The sequence below is a fragment of the Glycine max genome, chromosome 10 (assembly GCF_000004515.6).
Source record: "Glycine max cultivar Williams 82 chromosome 10, Glycine_max_v4.0, whole genome shotgun sequence".
Classification (NCBI taxonomy): Eukaryota; Viridiplantae; Streptophyta; class Magnoliopsida; order Fabales; family Fabaceae; genus Glycine; species Glycine max.
In genome coordinates, this window is record NC_038246.2 from 47869537 (window position 1) to 47888647 (window position 19111).

The following is a 19111-nucleotide window of genomic DNA, read 5'->3' on the forward strand; positions in this document are numbered from 1 at the left end:
TTCATTACTTACAAAAACCTTTTTAATCACTTTACAAAAGTTAAAGAATTACTCATAAAAAAATAAAGAATTTAATTGATTTAATAAATTATATTAAATTTATTAATAATTAATTTTAAAAAATTATTAAAATTTCATTTGTTAATCGTTTTAGAAATAACAAATAATCTACTTAACTTTTTTTGAAAGTAATCTACTTAACTTGACTCAGCTTAATCGATTACAAAAAGAGTTTATTTAGATTCGGTCGCCAGAACTAAAAAAAAAAAGGTATAGGATACTCTTACCAAGCATTTATTGGCGTGCCTCTTGATTCTTGAATATAATTTGTGAACGTATCGACACGAACAAAACTCAGTTCTAATTCTGAGATATTTTTAAAAAAAAGTTTTGGCTATGGCCGCGGAATGCTTAACAGAATAGCACGTTTACTGAACCTTGCAAGTTGCAACAAAACTGAAAGCATATTCAGATGGATGAGTTTCGTGTTCGTATTCGCACTTTCAATTCTTATCTCAAATTCTCAATGTATATCCTTTTAATGAAAAGGTCTTTTTTTAACCCATTCACGCACAGGAATATATTTTGAACATAATCGTATAATAACATCTTTCGTGTTCATCTTTGCGTTCAATGGGGCTGGGATTTAATGACAGATTTAGGGGATGGATGGCTGGACTGGAATGCTGTTGAATACTAGAATTTTTCTTTCTCGTTTTCTTTTTCTTAGACCACAGTTAATTTTTTATTGAAAACAATTATAATCGAATCCAAATAGGATTATTATTGGCGATAAATTTTTTCCCTCGAGTATTTAATAAAGTATCCAAAAATTAAATTTGAGACTTATAATTAAGTTAAAACAATCATACTATATTTGATCCACTGTGATTAAGTTGGATATCCATTTTAAATTATTGTTGTTATAAGTATGTCATTTAGATCCAACTTAGCTAATGGACTAAATCGGTTGAGAAAATATTAAGTTATTAATTCAGTTTTCAGAAGTTGATTTAGTCTAACTCATTGGAGCCAACCCATAATATTGAATCTTTGTTCGTTTGAAATTTATAACTTTTTTACCTTTTGATTTTAAATTTCTTAGACTTTTTTTACTTTCATTTTATTTTCTTATTATTTGAGTTTATTGTATTAGTTTTTTTGGCTAAAATGAATTTTTGGTACTCCTATAAGATTCCAAGCAATTTTGATCCTCATAGATCAAGACATTTAATCATCTTATTTTTAATTTATAATTTTTTATAATTACATAAAAAATTTAATAAATCATGATATGATTATACATAAGAAATATTATTTATAATATCAAATAAGAAAGTAAATGATATAGTTATTCCTTTGTTGTTACCTAAAAAGTTATATGTCCCACTGAACATTTTATTTTTCCATCTATTTAATCTTTTAACACGAAAGCTTCAAAGAGCAAAAGTTGGTATAACTATTTTTCGGTTTATATTCTATTTTGTTGTATCTTTTATTTTTAAAATTAGATAAATCAGTTTGCGATCCAACCCATCAACTCAGGATAAACTAAGCCAAAATGTGTAAAAAACATTTACTAAAAATAATTGAGCAAAATTAAGTTGCGTCACTTTTTGAATAACTCGTAATAAACCAACCCGAGGGGCGTTGACTCAACTTTCGATATAATAAACGGCACAACAATTTTTCAAAAACACACAAAAAAAAAAAAAAAAAACTGATGTAAGATTGAATACCTGCATCTGCATTGGCTACATTATATTAGGCTCGGGACAGTAAGGACGTCGTAGCTATTTTTGAGCTGTTATGCAAATGATGGGGATGACCAAAGGGTTACACAATAACTCTGCAACGATCTGGTGATATTCCTCTATGTGCCATGAGTTTAGAAAACTTAACCTTTTACTCTCTAGGCACCAAGATTCACCATAACTACAGATGTCAATTTAATTTTCCTTTCATACCAAAGACCAGAGTCAGGAGGGCAGCCAAAAATAAATTTGAACCTCCTAACCCAATAATTGTTGCGCACATACAAAGTTACAAATCTTTGTGTGCTTTCACAGATAGGCTCTTCATTCACTAAACACAACCACGATTGATATTTTGACATTGACAGTAGATCACAAAGCATCAACAAAAATGAACGCAAGGCATGCTCGACATGTTAGCAGAAGATTCAGAGAAGTTGGTAAAACTTAAAAATCCGTAGGTCACACAACCACTAATCCTGTAACTCACCAAATATGTCATAGTTCCTAATGTCTCCCTCCAAAGTAAATAACATTTTGAATTATATACTCAAAACCTACTCTACTAAGAAGAACGCTGTAATCCAGTTCTTCCATACTTTTAAAAGAGCTCCATTAATTGCTGCGAGACATCTGCATCAATGTGAGAACCAATATTAATAACTAAAAGATACAAAATACATGTCAATCTTAAAAAACTGCAACACACTTATCTATTGTTACTGAACTGATCATTTCAGAACAGAACAATAAATCCAGCAACTTTGCTTGATAATTAGAATAGGGAAGTGGGTGCAGGATACCTTGAAGTATGGATGGTGTTGTCTGGAACTCTTGCCAGATGTTCTGATAAGCTGCGAGATCCATGTTCAGAAACTTGGCAGCAAGATATGCAGCTCCAGCAGCAATATGATGGGGTTTAAATTGAAGCCACAGAGAACTCCGAAGCCTGCAAAACAATTTTCAGTATCAGTAGACCTTACAAGACAGCCATCACTACAGCCAGCATTGTTCAACACAAATAGAGGTTCATAAATAGTCAAACTAACCATCCGAGGCATCAACTTAGCATATGTTCCCACCATGACAGATCATGTCAGCTATTAAAATGAGCAGTAATATGAACTAGAAAATACAAATAGTATTCAACATTCATACCAAGAGGAAAACACAAATTTATTAAGTTTTCCTTACCAACTATAAAAGCAGCAACTCAGGAAGAATACAATTCCAAGAATCTGTGCAGGATTGCTGATAAGAGTACCAAACTATAGCAATATTTTATACTCATCTAGAGAATTTATCAGACTTCCAGACCCAACTGTGCTGTGGGGGCTCTAAACTCCAGAAATTTATGCAACTAAAAAGAGAAAGCATGCATGGAGTGCTGTGCTGCATATTGCTAACAATTGAATCTTTCAAAGCTAATGTCAATGCCATATCTTCTCAATATTTTGACCTGGAGAGTTTTGCTACCATGTACATTGGAATGTTTACTTTGAATGCAACTTATTCAACACACTATAGAACAAATCCAACAAATGTGCATGTTGCAGGTGTAAATTAGAAGTTTAAAACTCACTACACAATATAACAAATTGAAGCAGAAAGCTAGTTAATGACTTCAGTACAAACTTATTGTATTTTCCCTCCAAAGTTGGCATACATGGAAAGCACAATGACAAATTTATAAAGTTTGATTAGTATGTGACAAAAATATGTCTCACTGTTCTAGCACCTCTATTTGTTTCAACAATTGGGAGGTCCTTATTGTGACCTTAGGGTGCAAGGGTAAACAGCTTCAGGGTGACCACTTTCCCAAAAAAGAAAAAGAAACTTCTAAGCAAACCCTAACCAGTCTAGCACTATTTTTCAAAAAGCCAAATTTGCACATGATTACCCTTCAAGTGGAATGTTGTCAACTTATGACAAGGTATGTAGGCTGCATACAACCACTACATCAAATACAAACTGACCCTTTTTAAGAGGAACAAGGATAAGAATAGAACAGGAAAAAGAAAAGTTTCACTTTTTTAATCCTTCTTGTCTTTCAAGGTTGAGCACACAAAATCCAGTACATTATAACTTTCACACTAGTTGTGCAGAACTTCCAGAAGAAATGAAGGTATTAGCTGTAAATCATATTGGAGAAGAAGGATAAAAAGAAGGGCTGCTTTGACCAAGACCATAGAAATAGTACAAAACTTCCTTTAGCAATTAAAAGCATAAGGAGTGAGCCACTGTTCACAACCCATCCAACAAAGAAGGGTTTTGAGTCATCAAAACATTTGAGCAATTTAACTCAAGACAGAAGCAAAATCTCTTTTATACATGATCCATTGAAGTTTAGCAGGCCAGCCATACCAACAGATAACACTGGTACCATTAGTATTGATATTTCATGAAGATGCTGAGGCACTTAAATCATAATAAAGATCAACCAATAACATTTTCAAAGAATTAAGGCTGACATCTAAAGAAAAGACCACTAGATGTCAAATCACATGAAGAATGAAAGTAAAGTGTGAGCCAACTTCAGCATCATGTTTTTGGGGCCAGGAGTACATAAGCATAATATATAATTGGCAAAATTGCATTTTTGGTCCCTCTAGTTGTCTCCAATTTTGATTTTAGTCCCTCTTTAAATTTATTCACGAATTTAGTCCTTCAATTATGTACAATCCCGTAAATGTGATCCCCAAGTCCAGATTTAGACGTTGACTGTTACGAAGGAACATTCACTACCCCATGTCACGTTCTGATTGGACAATGAATGTCACGTGCCACGTTCTAATTGGACGATGAATGTCACGTGGCAATCAACGTTCCTTTGGAACAGTCAACGTCAAAATCTGGACTTACGAACCACATTTATGGGATTGGACATAATTGAAGGACTAAATTCGTGAATAAATTTAAAGGGGGACTAAAATCAAAATTAGAGACAACTAGGGGGACCAAAAATGCAATTTTGCCTATATAATTATAATCAGTAAATTTGAGAACTTTTATAGCAAGGACAGAAGAAAAAAATCAACCTATAACCACCAGGAAGTTGCTAGTAATAAGGAAAAAATCATTGACTGATAGAGTCAAATATTTAAACTTTAGGACATCTACTTCAAAAGTTGAACACTAACTTAATGGCTTCTCATTTCAGATTTTCAATAACTTCTGCAATCTAAGTGTTAACACAAGAAGAACTTATCAAAATCATGACCAATGCCTAATGTTAAAACTAAACAAATCACACTAAAAAACAAAGCTTTGTCCCACTAAGCTAGGTTGGCCAACAATTTTGAGTTAAATAAATTCGATTTCTTCCATTCCAAATGAAAGCCATAAAAATTCTTAAAAGTCTCCATTCTCGTTACAAGACTGTGTCAATGAACAAAGAAACAAGAAAGGTTTCAATGAGCGATTTGTAATAGACAGCATCAACAGGACAAAGATATTTGAAATTTTGAAAGAAAAAAAAGAATTGGTTAGGTCAAAATTAGATTAAATGTCTACACATATTCATATATTGACAATATAAAATTTTGAACAACATCATCCCATCATTTTCTATAAATCATTAAGTATGACTTTTGAGGTAGTTGTCAAGTCTAACTTTTTCTAGATGCATCAACAAATTATTGTATAAAGTGAAAACATCTTATAGATTGACAACGGAACAAAATTAAATTCAAATTTAAAAAACATAGGGGGGAAAATCAAATATGATTAAATTAATCCATTTGAGTTACCAAAATATTCATTTTGGTTGGAAATGAGGAGGAAATTAAGAAACCTTTCACAAACCCAAAATTTGGCAATTAAACTGACCACAATGGAAATACTTCAAAAGAGAATTTTACCAGCAGATTTGTCCTAGAATTTTTCTCCCAAATCCGTAGTTAAATGTAGGTGCCATAGCTGCCATGGCGGAATGGTGTGGCAGATTTTTTGCCAACTGCCATAGGCATTTTGTAAAGGGAAGCCCACTATGGTGGCACCATAGGCCGCCCTGACGTGTTTATATGACAGAATTTAGGCCTTCCGCCATTGATAACACTGCTGGAATCAATATAGACTGAGGAATGGTTTCTTTTCATCTAAGAAAAAGAGAATAAACAAAAACACAGTATCCGAGATACTCTTGACTCTTTTGTTAAAAAAAAAAACCAGCAGTAGAGAAGACCTCTATTTTCCTCCACATAATAAGTTGAATCTAGTTGAAAGGCCTCATTTCGATCAATGGGTAATTATTGACCAAAACTTGTTCGGAACAGTAAAAGATTCATTTCATGTTTAAATTTCAGACTGTTTGCTTCTGTCTCTCTCTCTCACTCTCTTTTTCTTTTTGTTGTTTTCTGATTGTTAAATCACTTTATGATCTTCTTTCAACCAAATTTACTAAAATTATAGAGAGCCCATTTGGCTAATGGAAATCAGCATAAACTACAAGGTGTTGAGGGTTAGACAGAAAATCTGAGTTGGCAGGTTAGGGCTCTTGTGGCTAGCTTGGCTAGCCAAAATAATATTTGATGGGACATATTCAAGATAATGCAATCCATTAGACATCAGCAGTTCAACTTCAGATGTAAAACAAAACTTTTGATGAACAGCATATCAATCCGCCAGCTAAGAATATCATACTGGCCAGCACGCTAATCTTGTGAAGATCCTGCAATTATATGCATGCCAAAACAATCAATATCCCATGACAGAATAGCTACACAGAGAAGTTGGGCTAAAGCAAAATAGAGAGAATCAACACTATTTTGAACCAAAATTTAGAAGGGGAGACACCAAGGTATATTCCTCAGCCACTAGATCTCCAGGCCTCAAGGCATTCTATTGCTTGAGTTGAGATTTAACACCCAATGCCCCATGCCCTGTTTCCTACACTACGTTTTTTTATTTCAGTCACTCGGTTAGTCAGAACCAACAAATGGAATACCTGAAGAGGACATCAGCCAACAGCTCAGAACATTGCATACAGATTTGATTTGAGCCAACTAGTTTTGTCCTCAAAATGAATGGTATAATTGTATAAACAAACATTGCTACTGAAACCATAAAGTACAAGATTGACAAATAAGAAAACTCACCCTTCACTGACCAAGTTTAATGCCAGATTCACCAAAACAGTCTTTGATAGACCCAACTTGTTAAGAACAGATGTAAGAGGTACATATGGATGTTGCACATTGAGTTCAAAATTTAGAGTAGTAAGTATCAGTTGTTCAGCCTCAAGCACCCGCTCCCGATACTGTTCAAACCAATCCTGTGAAACAACTCAAATCAAGTTAATATAAATGAAAATTAAGTTTAACTAGTATTCAACTATAAGGGAAAAAAAAGGATCTATCAAAAAATATTTTTACTCATTTGAGTTAAAATTCTATTTGAAAATAATACCTGTTTAAAATTTTACAGTGAATCAGCAAACAAATGCATGGGCAATTTTGTATACCAGGCATATCCATATGCAAGTTAATGAAGGCTATTATTTGGTTTGCATGCCTTCTACAGTTAATAATGATAAAAAAAAAAAAAGATTTCAGGTAGTTTGAACTATACTCACAACAGGAAACCGGTAGGATAACAAAGCAAAATCTTGTTTATATAAAATTTCACTGGATGTTCTCAATACGTTATTCAAATGACGTGGAGCTTCCTCTGACTTTGCAGTAAGAAAAAGAGCAGCAGTAGCAATCAACTGCAGCACAGATCAAAATGAATAGATAATCAAGCTTGGCCATAGAGATGCAACTCGAAGGAACAAATTACAAATAACATTACACAATTAATTTAAATGAAATACCAAGCACTAACTAATCAAACAAATTCATAACAAAATTTCTGTGCATTTCTAAAAGTACAGAAAAAATCTACGGATGATGTGGTTCTCATTGAAACATTTAGTAAGAAAAGTAAAACATGTATTTAGAGCTAAAGGACAAATGAAAACTCACAAATCTATCATGGCAAGCATGTGATCGTCGAACAAAGAAACGGTGGCACAGAACCATAGCTGTCCCAATGATGTTTTGAGGCCTGCAAAAGGATCATGGCATGATTTTATTCTAGTGCCAAATAGCAATGAGAACCATAGTGATTTTATCTACAAACCAAGATCAAGTAACTAAGAACATCACTTGTAATTATAACATATGCAAAGTGTATCAGGTGAGAACCCATAGTTATTCTGAGAAATGAAAACATTTAATTATAACCATTAAATTAAAATTAACTATTCAGATTGCTTCTTCAATTGCTAACATCATGTGATCTTTTAAAAATCTCACGTGATTTTAGTTAAAAAGGAAAAAAAAAAACACAAAATCTGTAATTAAACAGGCAATCTGACACACTCTCAATTTGTGTGTGTGGGTGTGTGACAAGTTGACAACTAATAGAAGTCTTACAGCTCAAGACGCATTCCAAGATTCTGAAGGAAGGCACAATAGGAGTACCGCAAGTGTGTCTCATGATGTACATCAATACCATCTTTTCTTGATGGAGAGTGTCTATCAATTTCGTCCCTTGACATGAAGACAGGTTTATCATCTTCAAAAATAGAGCAATCACGCTTGCAGCTAGCTGATGTAGAGGCATCACCATCAGATCTTGTCGGAGGACCTTGGAAATTATAGGCTGAAGGGATATTGTCATGGACCATGGGTGGAACATAGTACTGCTGGCTTTCTTGCCAAACAGGGGCTGAATATTTTCTCCTTTTCAAAGATGATCGAACAGCATCATATCTAGCATAATTAGCATGATCAGCATTGTAAAAATTAAAATGGTCCCCAAATTTTGTCCGGTTATCATTGTAAATGTTACAATTCCTGTTATAATAATTGTTCCTGCTTCTTTTCCTATTGTTGTTACCATAGTTGTTTCCATCAAAGGTGGACCAGTAACCACTATGTAAACTACGATCTTCTGCTTGATAATTCCGCACAAAAGACATAATTCCTGCGAAATCAAATCATATGAGCCAAAAAGAAAAGGGTCATATCATTATATGCACTCATATTCTCATCGCAATACACTCATATCCTCGTAATGTTAATAAAGCAAACAACAAATTATTTGTTAATTTTCCATCTGAATATTGTTCATATGCTGCAACAAACCAACTAATACAATAAAATTCCAATCTGATCACAAGCATAACAACTAATGTGCAATTATAAGATAGAAAAAAGTACAAAAAAAAAAAACAAATTCCAGCCATACCAACCCCGATTAATATTTGTAACGAACAATTATTTGATATCAATCAATAAACCATCTATCTGATGATGCTTTGTATTCCCAAGAAAGATAACGGTGAGAAAATTTTGATCTTTGAGACATACAGAGATCGGGAACTGAAATTATAGTTTGACATCCAAAAATAACAGCAAAAGGAACACAAATCAGGTATGATTCATAACATCCGGTGCCACAGAGAACGAAAAAACGCATAATTCGAAGCTAGAAAAATCATCAGGCAGATCAGGTGGAACGTGAAATGTCGAAATTAAAGAATCAGAAAATGAAAGAAAGTGATCGCCCGAGAGAGCAGAATTGAGAGGCACACCTGAGGAAGCAGCGAAAGCGATCTTGAGAAATGAGATTGGAAGAGAGAAAAGAGGAATTAGGGTTTTGAAAAGAAGGGATGAGGTTATAGCTTGAATTTGAAGCTCAAAAAGCAAGGAAGGAATGAAGGATTATCTAAATCGGCAAGCATCGTCCACATTTTAAAAGTTGGGTCAGGTTGGTAAATGGTAATCCAGCCCGATCCATGTTTCTCTAGTCTTGGATGCAGAAATTTTTAAGTTAGTTTTGTTTTTTAGCAAAAATTGTTAAGTTGTTGAAAATTGAAAAATATCCATATTTTATATGAAAAAATTGCGAGTAACATTCATATTACAAATTAATTCTTTTATTATATCTTAATTACTTTTTATTCCTTATATTTATAACAACAGTCAATTATGAAAATGTTTTAATAGATCTAGAGGTGATTTTAAAAAATGAAGATTAAAAGACTCAACAAATTATAATTGCAAGGATTAAAAATAAAATTTGTTACTATTATAGAGAAAAAATTAATTAAACATTTAATATATATCAAAATATGGGCACAAACTGTAAATAATATAATTATTATGTTTAGGAAAAATTAAAGAATTTTAAAAAATCATGATGTGAAATAAAAAAAAGTTTATTTTATCAACATGGTGTAGTTAGATAAGTAAATTAATTTTAAAAAGTATTAGAAAGAAAATTATTATTATTGACCATGGAATGTCAATATCAAAAGAAAATTCACAATCAAAAAATTAACTTATTAAAATAGTTTTTATATTTAGTTTTGAGAAAGTCAACATTGTTATAGTCAATTTAATCTTTTTAAATTTTATATTTACAAAATTCAAAAGTCAACAAACTCATTGTTTATTTCTTTTTTTATTAGTCTAATAGTAAGTTAAATATTTTAAAAAAATCATGATGTGAAATATAAAGGTTTATTTTATCAACATAGTGTAATTAGATAAGTCATTAGAAAGATACTTACTATTGTTCATGGAATGTCAACATCAAAAGAAAATTGACAATAAAAAAGTCAACTTATTAAAATAGTTTTTTTTTAAATTTAGTTAGAGAAAGTCAACATTGTCATAGTCAACTTACCATTTTTAATTTATTATTTGTAAAATTTGGAAGTCAACAAACCCATTGACTATTTTTTATTTATATGGAAACAGATAATGACATTGCCTATTCTTTTATATTATTGTTTTTAATTTGGAAGTAGACAATAGCATTATTTATTTTGTCGTTGTTTTTAAGTTAAGAAGTTGAGAATTACATCGTCTATATATTTTTAAAGATTATGTCACCTTTTTTTTTTACTGAGGTAATGTCACTTTATAATTCTGAAATTTACAATGATATTACTGACTTTCTTTAAATATATGTTGAAAAGTTGAAACCAACTAGATATGTTGACAAGTGTATTAGATACTGTAGTGATTAGAGGATTAGGGTATCATTTTGGTAACGGAGGAATGGAGGATTAGGGCATCATTTAACAAAAGAAATGCCAAATTAAAAGGAAAATTGATAGTATTCATAATTGAACATACTCATCAATCTTGAGAGATCACAAAAAAATTAAGCTCAAAATAATTTTGATTATTTGATCGATATCCTACAGAAATGGTTGGTCAACAAAACAAATAGCATTAAAAAGGCTTTTGGTGATCGGGGGATATCTTATGTTTAATTTGGAGCTCATTTTTTAACATCATCAATTATGTATCAATTGAAAATTAATGGGAGTATAACTTGGACTCAACTGATTGAATTGGGTACCAATTAATAGCTAGTTTATTAAGCTATTTGGATCAATGATCTATTTAAATTGGTCAACTCGATTATAAATTGGTGAAAATATATAGTTAGTTTTATAAAATTTTCAAATGAGTCATTAAAAATGATGTTAAGAGACATGATAAATATTTTTGTTTCATATTTGATTTATAAAATGATTAAGGAACAAAATAAAATTTCTAATTTTTATTATTCAGAAAAATATGAGATAACTTTTTATCCTAAATACAAAATATTTAAAAGATACATTTATTCCAACTTTTATTTATTTAATAATGAAAATAACAATAAATGGCTTACATAATCATTTAAAAATGAAAACTATATTTTTATTCAAATATCTCACTCACTTTTATTTTTAGCAAACACATTAAATTTGATATAAATATTAATATAAAATATTAAAAAGCATTTTAATAAATTTGATATTATTTTACTTATACCGTTTATTATTCATCAAACGACATATATAACAAAAAAAATTGTGAATGTAACTTATATTTTTGTCCAGTAATTTGGTTTTAAGAAATCAAACATATCCTTAAATTCTTAATTTTTTTACCTTCTCAACTATCACTCACTTTTTCGTTTATACTATGTCCAACTTGGTATACACATTGTCCAATGTCTCTGCAGTGTTGCATTGCCCAATATTATTCTCTCTCCTTTTGAACACGATACCTTTAGTTAAATTTATCATTTTATTTTTTTTATGTCACTCACGTACACTTTTAGTTGCATTTAGAAAATTCAAGATGTAAAATTAAAAGTAAAAGTTGACATTGATAAGAATCAAGTTGAAGACTTGAAGGATAATAAAACACTCTACAACCCAAAGTTAATTATTTTATAAATATATGATAAATATACTATGTATACTTTTTATGATAAAAGTTTACAAATTAATTAATATATATATTGATTTATGCAGTTTAATAAGTAACTCGAGGTTCAATCATTTAAAAATCAAAGGCCAGATTAAAGTAGTTCTTAGTTATAAGTTTCATTTTTTTAAAATAATCATTTTTTTAATTTTTAGTTTTTAAATAAAATTACTTTGTAAGTTTTCTAGCCTATATTACATTAATTAGTTTAAAGGTGTATTTGGATGATATCAAGTAGTAACAATAATAAAAATGAAAACAATAATAATAACGTCGGTGACGAGAAGGACAATTATCAAATGTAAGAAGAGTATATTTTAAAAACTACAAAATAAATTTATAATTTTTTTCTTAAGTTGAAAATAAATATAAAAGTGTTTTAAAATTTAAAATTATTTTAGCTCCATTTTAATTAAATAAGTTTTATTTTAAAAATCACTTTACTTACAATCATCCTATATATACTTTCCTATTTTGTTAATATACCTCTCTTTTTATTTTATTTTTTCCAAAACTGTTCTCAATCAAAAAAATGGAGTTCATGTCGAAAAACTCATTCACACATGCTCTTGAGAGAAACAAGTTCGAAACAAAGCACTATTCCCATTGTCATCCAACCAATTTCAAGTTATCATTTGAATTATTTTAGGATAATTGTTTTAAAAATCAACAATTTTTACTATGGTATAAATTTTTTACACAACATACTGTTTTCTCTTGAATGACTCCTGATTGCAATATATATGGACATTTGTTTTCTCTTGGAGGTAGAGTTTCGTTGGAGACTTTACTTTCGTTGTTATTTTCTGTTATTGGATTTTACCTTGTTGGGAGTATATATGCTTGCATTACGTATCTGTACTTCGGTGTGCTGGTTTAAAAAATATCAAAATTTATGAATAGGAGAATAGTTTTTCGAAAATTAAAAAAGAGAACATGGACAACATAGAGAGAGGGAGATTGAGCATAGACAATTTCAAAAAACATTTTAGAAAATGATTACCAAAAGAAAATGTATTTTCAAACACACATATAATTTAACGTGTACATATCTACTATTATTACATATAATTTAATGTGTACATATCTACTATTATTATTTATTACATATAATTTAATGTGTACATATCTACTATTATTGCTCCATCCCTCCTTAGTCCTTACGTATATAATTTAATCATTTTTCACGTGATATGAATGCATTTGATCCTGAAAATATTTTTTTTTTCAATTCAAGTATACAAACCACAATATTTATTCTAAAAGGTTTTGAATCAATATAAAAAATCTTACTCAATTAATTAAATAGAATATATAATTGTTTTAAATTTTATAATACTGTAGTCAATTTCTACATCTAAAAAAAGTTTTGATTAAATTTTACAATACTCGTCATAATTTCTTCCCCAGGGCAGTTCTTGTTGGTTTTCATTTCTAACGTCCAAAGACAAAGCTATATTAATTTGACGCACTCCTATCAAGCCTAACTGATAACCCCATAGTCAAGCTTTAATGGTTGCGTGGATTAAATATCATTTAAAAAAATAACAGACTGAATGAAAAGAAAATGCAATGTTTTAAGAGATTAACATTCAACAACATAATTTAAACCTGATCTTTTTATTATTTTAACAATTTACGATCAGTATTTTTTAAAACTGATTTTTATCTATTTTTCCTTTCGTTGAGTTATATATGACAACAGTGCAGACCAATGATTTTTTTTTTCAAAGGCAAAAAAACGACAGTTATGTAGACTGTTCACAAGCTAATAATGAATGATTAATTAAACACGGAAATAACAATAATCAAGACAAAAGCTTGTGCTGAAAGCGTAATGCTAAAATTTCGCTTTTAATTAATTAAGGAAAATTACATTATTAAACCCACCTAATACCAGTCCTTGACAGCATCCAGCTCAGTTCATTATGTGCACAATAAATAACTCGAGTCTTAGTCAAATTAAAGCATTGTTGTGTTTGTTTCCCTTTTATTTACAACAGCTGTGATTGGCATGAATCCTCTTTAATTTAATAGAATAATGGTCTTATTGGTCTATATGGTCCCTTAATTTCTCCTTGAACTACATTCACAATGGCATCTTTCTCTCTGGAGAAATTATTGTACTAATTAGAACCACTTCGTATCTATGTTCCAAGCCAATTTCTGTAAACTTTAGCTGTTCTTTCCCCCTTAAAACGTAGTTTTCTTTTTTCACTTTCAGCCTCAATTCATGTTAATTCCACACCGAAAAGACAAAATGTGTGGTCCCTTTTTCTCTCAAAGCATACACATGCCTCACTATCCCATATTAAGCTGAATTGGAAGGTACTACTAAGTTCTTACTGCATAACTCTTTACTCTTGTCCGTTACTGGCCTAAGTTGGATAGTACAATGCGTCAATTTCTCAAGGGCCCTACTTGAATGATACAGGTCAATGTGCTCAGAAGCATTGATCTTTACATTTGATGCCTAGGCTCTTTCTTTCCTTCTTGGTCTTTCTGCATAACTGTAGAATGAGATAAAGAATTTGCCGGCACTAGGAGAAAACTTGAACTGGAAAGCACATGTAGTAGTAGTTCAGTTTGTTGAGGATAATAATAACTCGAGGGAGCTTCAAAAACATAGCATGTTATTCTCAACTTTTAGATAAAATCCTTTGAACGTTAAATGTTGGAACAAAAGAGAAAAGCAATGCACAAACTGGTGAAATGTGAAATCTCAAGATGATGCCTACGTGTTAGAAAAGGTGAAGTATTAATTGTCCTTGGACTTGGTAGAACTCTGCTTTCGGTAAAGATATGCACAATTAGCCCTATTAAATTAATGACAAATCACATGTTCTTAATTTTTTTTTGTATTTTTTCACACTGCTGTCAATTAACATTATTGTCGACTTCAATAATAGTCCACGGCAGGACCACACAAAATGCCCGAGGATAATGTACTTGTAAACAAAAGCAGCTAATGTGTAATAATTGAAAGATTTACTCCAATGTTTATTAGCTGTCAGCAGGAATTAATTAGAGCCTGACCAAATCTTAAGGGAAGCTTTTTCAAGAGCTGAACAAGATACACAAAACTTGATTTCCTTTTCTTAGGACTATAAACTCATTTGCACATAAGAAATATAACAAACTGAACCAGCTGGGACCAACTTATATTAGAGGGTAACTTGGTCATTTCATTAATATCTCTCCAATCTTTAACCCCAGTTGTCACATGCTCAGAAAATACTCTCATGTGCCCACATGCTTGGGACTCCTCCATGTTAAGTCCCTGCATGCAGGTGGAGTCAAAATAACAATCCAATCTTTCATTGACCAATCAGTTTAATTTAATGTCATGAGGATCCTTAAGTTTATTTGTCAAGCCTCAATATAATTTGAAATAATTTGATCCCCTTTTGTTTTTTTGTGTATGTTCTTCTGTACAGCAGAGACCATTATATAATTACTCAGTAATCTAAAAGAAAAATGCCTACTTACGTTCCCTTGATCTTGAAAATGTTAACCATTGATGTAATCACATGGAGTTGTCATTTTATTTTATGAGCTCATTTACTTTTTTCATAATCGATTTTATTAATCTTTAGATAAATTTGAATTTCAATTTGAACAATTTTTTTTCTTTCTTTTTTAGAAGTTGAGCCCTTAATTGGGAATCCAATGTATGTAATATCTTTTCAACCAAACTAATTTATTTTGATATTTCAAACATTTGAATTTCAGATTTCAGTTCTAACCCCACCAATATCTTCATGCTTGATCTATTTGAACTTTCAAGTGACAATGACCATACCAAATCTATTTAGGAGTGTGCAAGTCGTAAATAATTTAGGCAGCAGATAAAGACCACAGCAGTAGTAGTGTAACTTCACACCCAAAAAAATTGACACTTGGGAACATAACACGCTCCATAAATTTAAGAATTTTTCTACTCCCACACTCACATAGTATGGTATTCAATAAAATATTAAAGCATGCAGACACGGGGGTTGAGACTTGCATGCAAAGAATTGCATATGAAAAAAGCTTGTCTTTTACTTCCCAAGGCATCCATGTGCTGTCCCTATATTCTAAACAGAACCTTAAATCACTTGTTTCGGGTTTACCAGACCATTTGATTATTATAATCTCACTGTCCTGACAGTTAAAAGAAAGAGATTAAAAATGTAAAAGTCAAATATTAACCAGTCTTTTAACTTATATAGTTGGTTAAAAAATTAAAAAATATATTTTTATTGAAATATATAAAATTATATTGTTCAAGACTTTTTTTTAAATTCTCTTATGATTTTTAGCAGAAATATTTTTTCGTTTTAATTTCTTAACCAATAAACTAAGATACTGACTAGCGTTACCCAAATCTAAATGCAACATTAATTAAATCACTCTCTTCCCCTTTAAAAATCTCAATTCTCATGCATATGCTAGAGTAGAGCCTAAGCACACACCTCTCAGTAGCCAAGTCCACACACTCTCTCATTCTCATCTCTCTCTCCGTACCCCAAGAAATTAAAGAGCAAAAAAAATATGGTTTCCCTTGAACCTATTGAGGGCAACCTCAGATCTAGTGATGCACCTTCAAGTCCTAGAATATCTTTCTCAGCAGAGTTCTTAGATGAGAACAACTTCATCTCCATCAGTCCAAACGCTGAGTATGAGGGGCCAGATCAAGAGAAGGAACGTGAGAGAGCAAGGAATGCTGCTGAGTTTGAGTTTCTCTCAAACAACACGAGCAACAACAACACAGTGGTAACTGCTGACGAGCTTTTCTTTGAAGGGAAGCTCCTACCCTTTTGGCAGATGCAGCATCTAGAGAAGCTGAGCAAGATCAACCTCAAAACCAAAGAAGGAGAGGAAGAAGAGGAAGAGGAATTAGAAGAGGAGGTAGTAGTGGTGAGCAACAACAACAAAGAGGATAATAATAATAGTAATAGTAGTAGTAGAGTAAATTGGTTTGTGGACGATGACCCTTCTCCAAGGCCACCAAAGTGCACTGTTCTATGGAAAGAGTTGTTGAGGTTGAAGAAGCAACGTGCTTCTTCTTTGTCACCCTCTTCTTCTTCCTCATCTTCTTCCTCTTCCGCAAGCTCACTTGGTGATGTGGCTGCCAAAGAAGGGTCAAGGAGTAGTAGTAACAAAGAACATCAGCAGCACGTGAAGAGGGTAAAGAAAGGGTTGGAGAGAACAAGGTCAGCTACTATTAGAATTAGACCAATGATTAACGTGCCAATTTGCACACAGGTCAAAAGCAGTGCCTTGCCTCCTCTTTTCCCAATTAAGAAAGGAAAATTAGAGAGGTAGATTAAATTCAACTTGCAAGATATTTGCATTGCCATGCTTATGTTTATTTATTTTTAGAGTACTTTGATCCTTTGGAATAATTAAGTTTTTTTTTGTTTTACTTATTTCTTAATATTTGTTCCAACAAATTATATATGTTGCCATGCTAGCTTAATTAGGTGTTTAATTTGGGTGGATCTGAGAAATTACAATGTAAATTCTGACTTGTATAATCATTGGATTGTGTCATTGTGCATTTCCCTTGGTAGGAGTTAAATTTTTGCTTGTAAGGGTAGTTTGATTGATTAAGGAGCAATGTCCCAGATGCTGAGTGAGTCCCTCAACATGCGAGTCCCACATGGGCACCTATCAGCCACATACATCTGATCAACGGACTCAATTATTATTGAGTGCCAGTGGTAATAATATACTTTTAAAAATACTAGCTAGCTAGGGAGAGCTATTTCAGTGTACGCACGCATAACGGCTTGTAAACATTTTCACAGTATTTTGATTGTTGAGCAATATTTGATTTGAATTCCTAGACTGACAAGTGGCAGAAATATTCTTTGCATTAACAAATTAAGCAATCATCTTTTGACTAGTAGGATCTGTATATATACTGCATTCACGGGTAATGGGATTCAACGAATTTCAATAAATAATCGATGCTAGAACGAAATTAAAAGATTAAAAAACGAAGATAATGACTAAGAAGTATGAACATTAAATTAGAACAGGCTTTGGATTTTATTTATATTGCGCAAGGGTTAGATGTATGAGCATGCGATGTGGGTGTGGATATTGGTTACGAGTTCATTATCTAATCTTGGGATTAAATTCTATGACATCTACATACATGTTGGATATTCAACCAATTTAGATTAAATTGAATAAGTGTGTGTGTTTTGTAAAAGTGGTTGTAAAATTGATTTTCGAAATGAATTTGATTTTGTATAATTGATTTTAAATGAAATTTATTTTTAAAATTAATGTTAGTTTAAATTAACTTTGAAATAATAATGTGATGTATGTTTAGATGTTTTTGTTTTAAAAGCAAGTTAATAATAAAAACATACTAATTTTCTTTTTATCTAATACAAAAGTTACTTAAATGAAAGATATTTCAACACAAAATTAATTTTACATACTACCTTGGCAACTAACCAAAAATTATTTTTGTCAACCATATCAAATTATCCTCATTTTATCTTTATAATATCCCTTCTTTTATCCTTATTCCTAACTTAAACTTCAATAGTTTCTTTTTAATTGTCAATGGTTAAAAATATTTTTATATCACAATTTAAATTATTTATATATATATATATATTATAAATTTTAATTATAATATAGTTTATACATTAAAAAATTATTTATCATGAATCTTAGTTATATAAAAATAAAGGCTAAAATCCCCCCCCCCCCCCCCCCCTTGAGTTTTTCCGATTATCAGCTTATAATCACTCTAGAGGCCAATATTTTATGGTTTGTACGTAACTAAAAGATTAAAATAAAAAAATGGCAAGTTGTTAAGCTATTGACAACATTTTTTTGATTTTCTCAGAAAGCTGGTTAGAACTTGTAAGTCCAGCTTCATTAATTATTATGCCATTCATCACAGCATTAGTTAGGCAATTCTCAAGTTGTAAGCCAATTTTCCGTTAGGATGCGCAGAAACATCTATCAGTTCCATCATGATTTGTCAACGCGGCGTATTCTTTTGAGTTAAAAGTAATTAAGACAGTCCACTCGTTTACAACCTACTCTATAGACTTGTCAGCCCAATTTTTTTTTTTTTGTTTT

The 19111-nt window shown here is 31.2% G+C and overlaps 2 protein-coding genes across 4 annotated transcripts; one reads left to right on the forward strand and one right to left on the reverse strand.

The window, feature by feature from the left end:
• Positions 1-2181: 2181 nt before the first annotated feature.
• LOC100783282 (cyclin-T1-3) lies at positions 2182-9492 on the reverse strand. Of its 3 annotated transcripts, XM_041005950.1 has the most exons (8): positions 9334-9485; positions 8637-8723; positions 8171-8509; positions 7718-7799; positions 7327-7461; positions 6851-7026; positions 2558-2703; positions 2182-2387 (listed from the first exon to the last, which is right to left on the reverse strand). In XM_041005950.1, the coding sequence occupies exons 3-8, from the start codon at positions 8422-8424 to the stop codon at positions 2356-2358; spliced, it is 825 nt and encodes a 274-aa protein (XP_040861884.1). In that variant the 5' UTR covers positions 8425-8509; positions 8637-8723; positions 9334-9485; the 3' UTR covers positions 2182-2355. The 3 variants fall into 3 exon arrangements, with proteins under 3 accessions (XP_040861884.1, XP_003536540.1, XP_040861883.1); XM_003536492.5 differs by having other exon boundaries at positions 8171-8723; positions 9334-9488; XM_041005949.1 differs by lacking the exons at positions 2182-2387; positions 2558-2703 and adding an exon at positions 4068-6423 and having other exon boundaries at positions 8171-8723; positions 9334-9492.
• Positions 9493-16425: 6933 nt separating this feature from the next.
• Positions 16426-17843, forward strand: LOC100783817 (uncharacterized protein DDB_G0280579). Its single transcript, XM_014763371.3, has 2 exons — positions 16426-17322; positions 17575-17843. The coding sequence occupies exons 1-2, from the start codon at positions 16553-16555 to the stop codon at positions 17579-17581; spliced, it is 777 nt and encodes a 258-aa protein (XP_014618857.1). The 5' UTR covers positions 16426-16552; the 3' UTR covers positions 17582-17843.
• The last annotated feature ends 1268 nt before the right edge of the window (positions 17844-19111 follow it).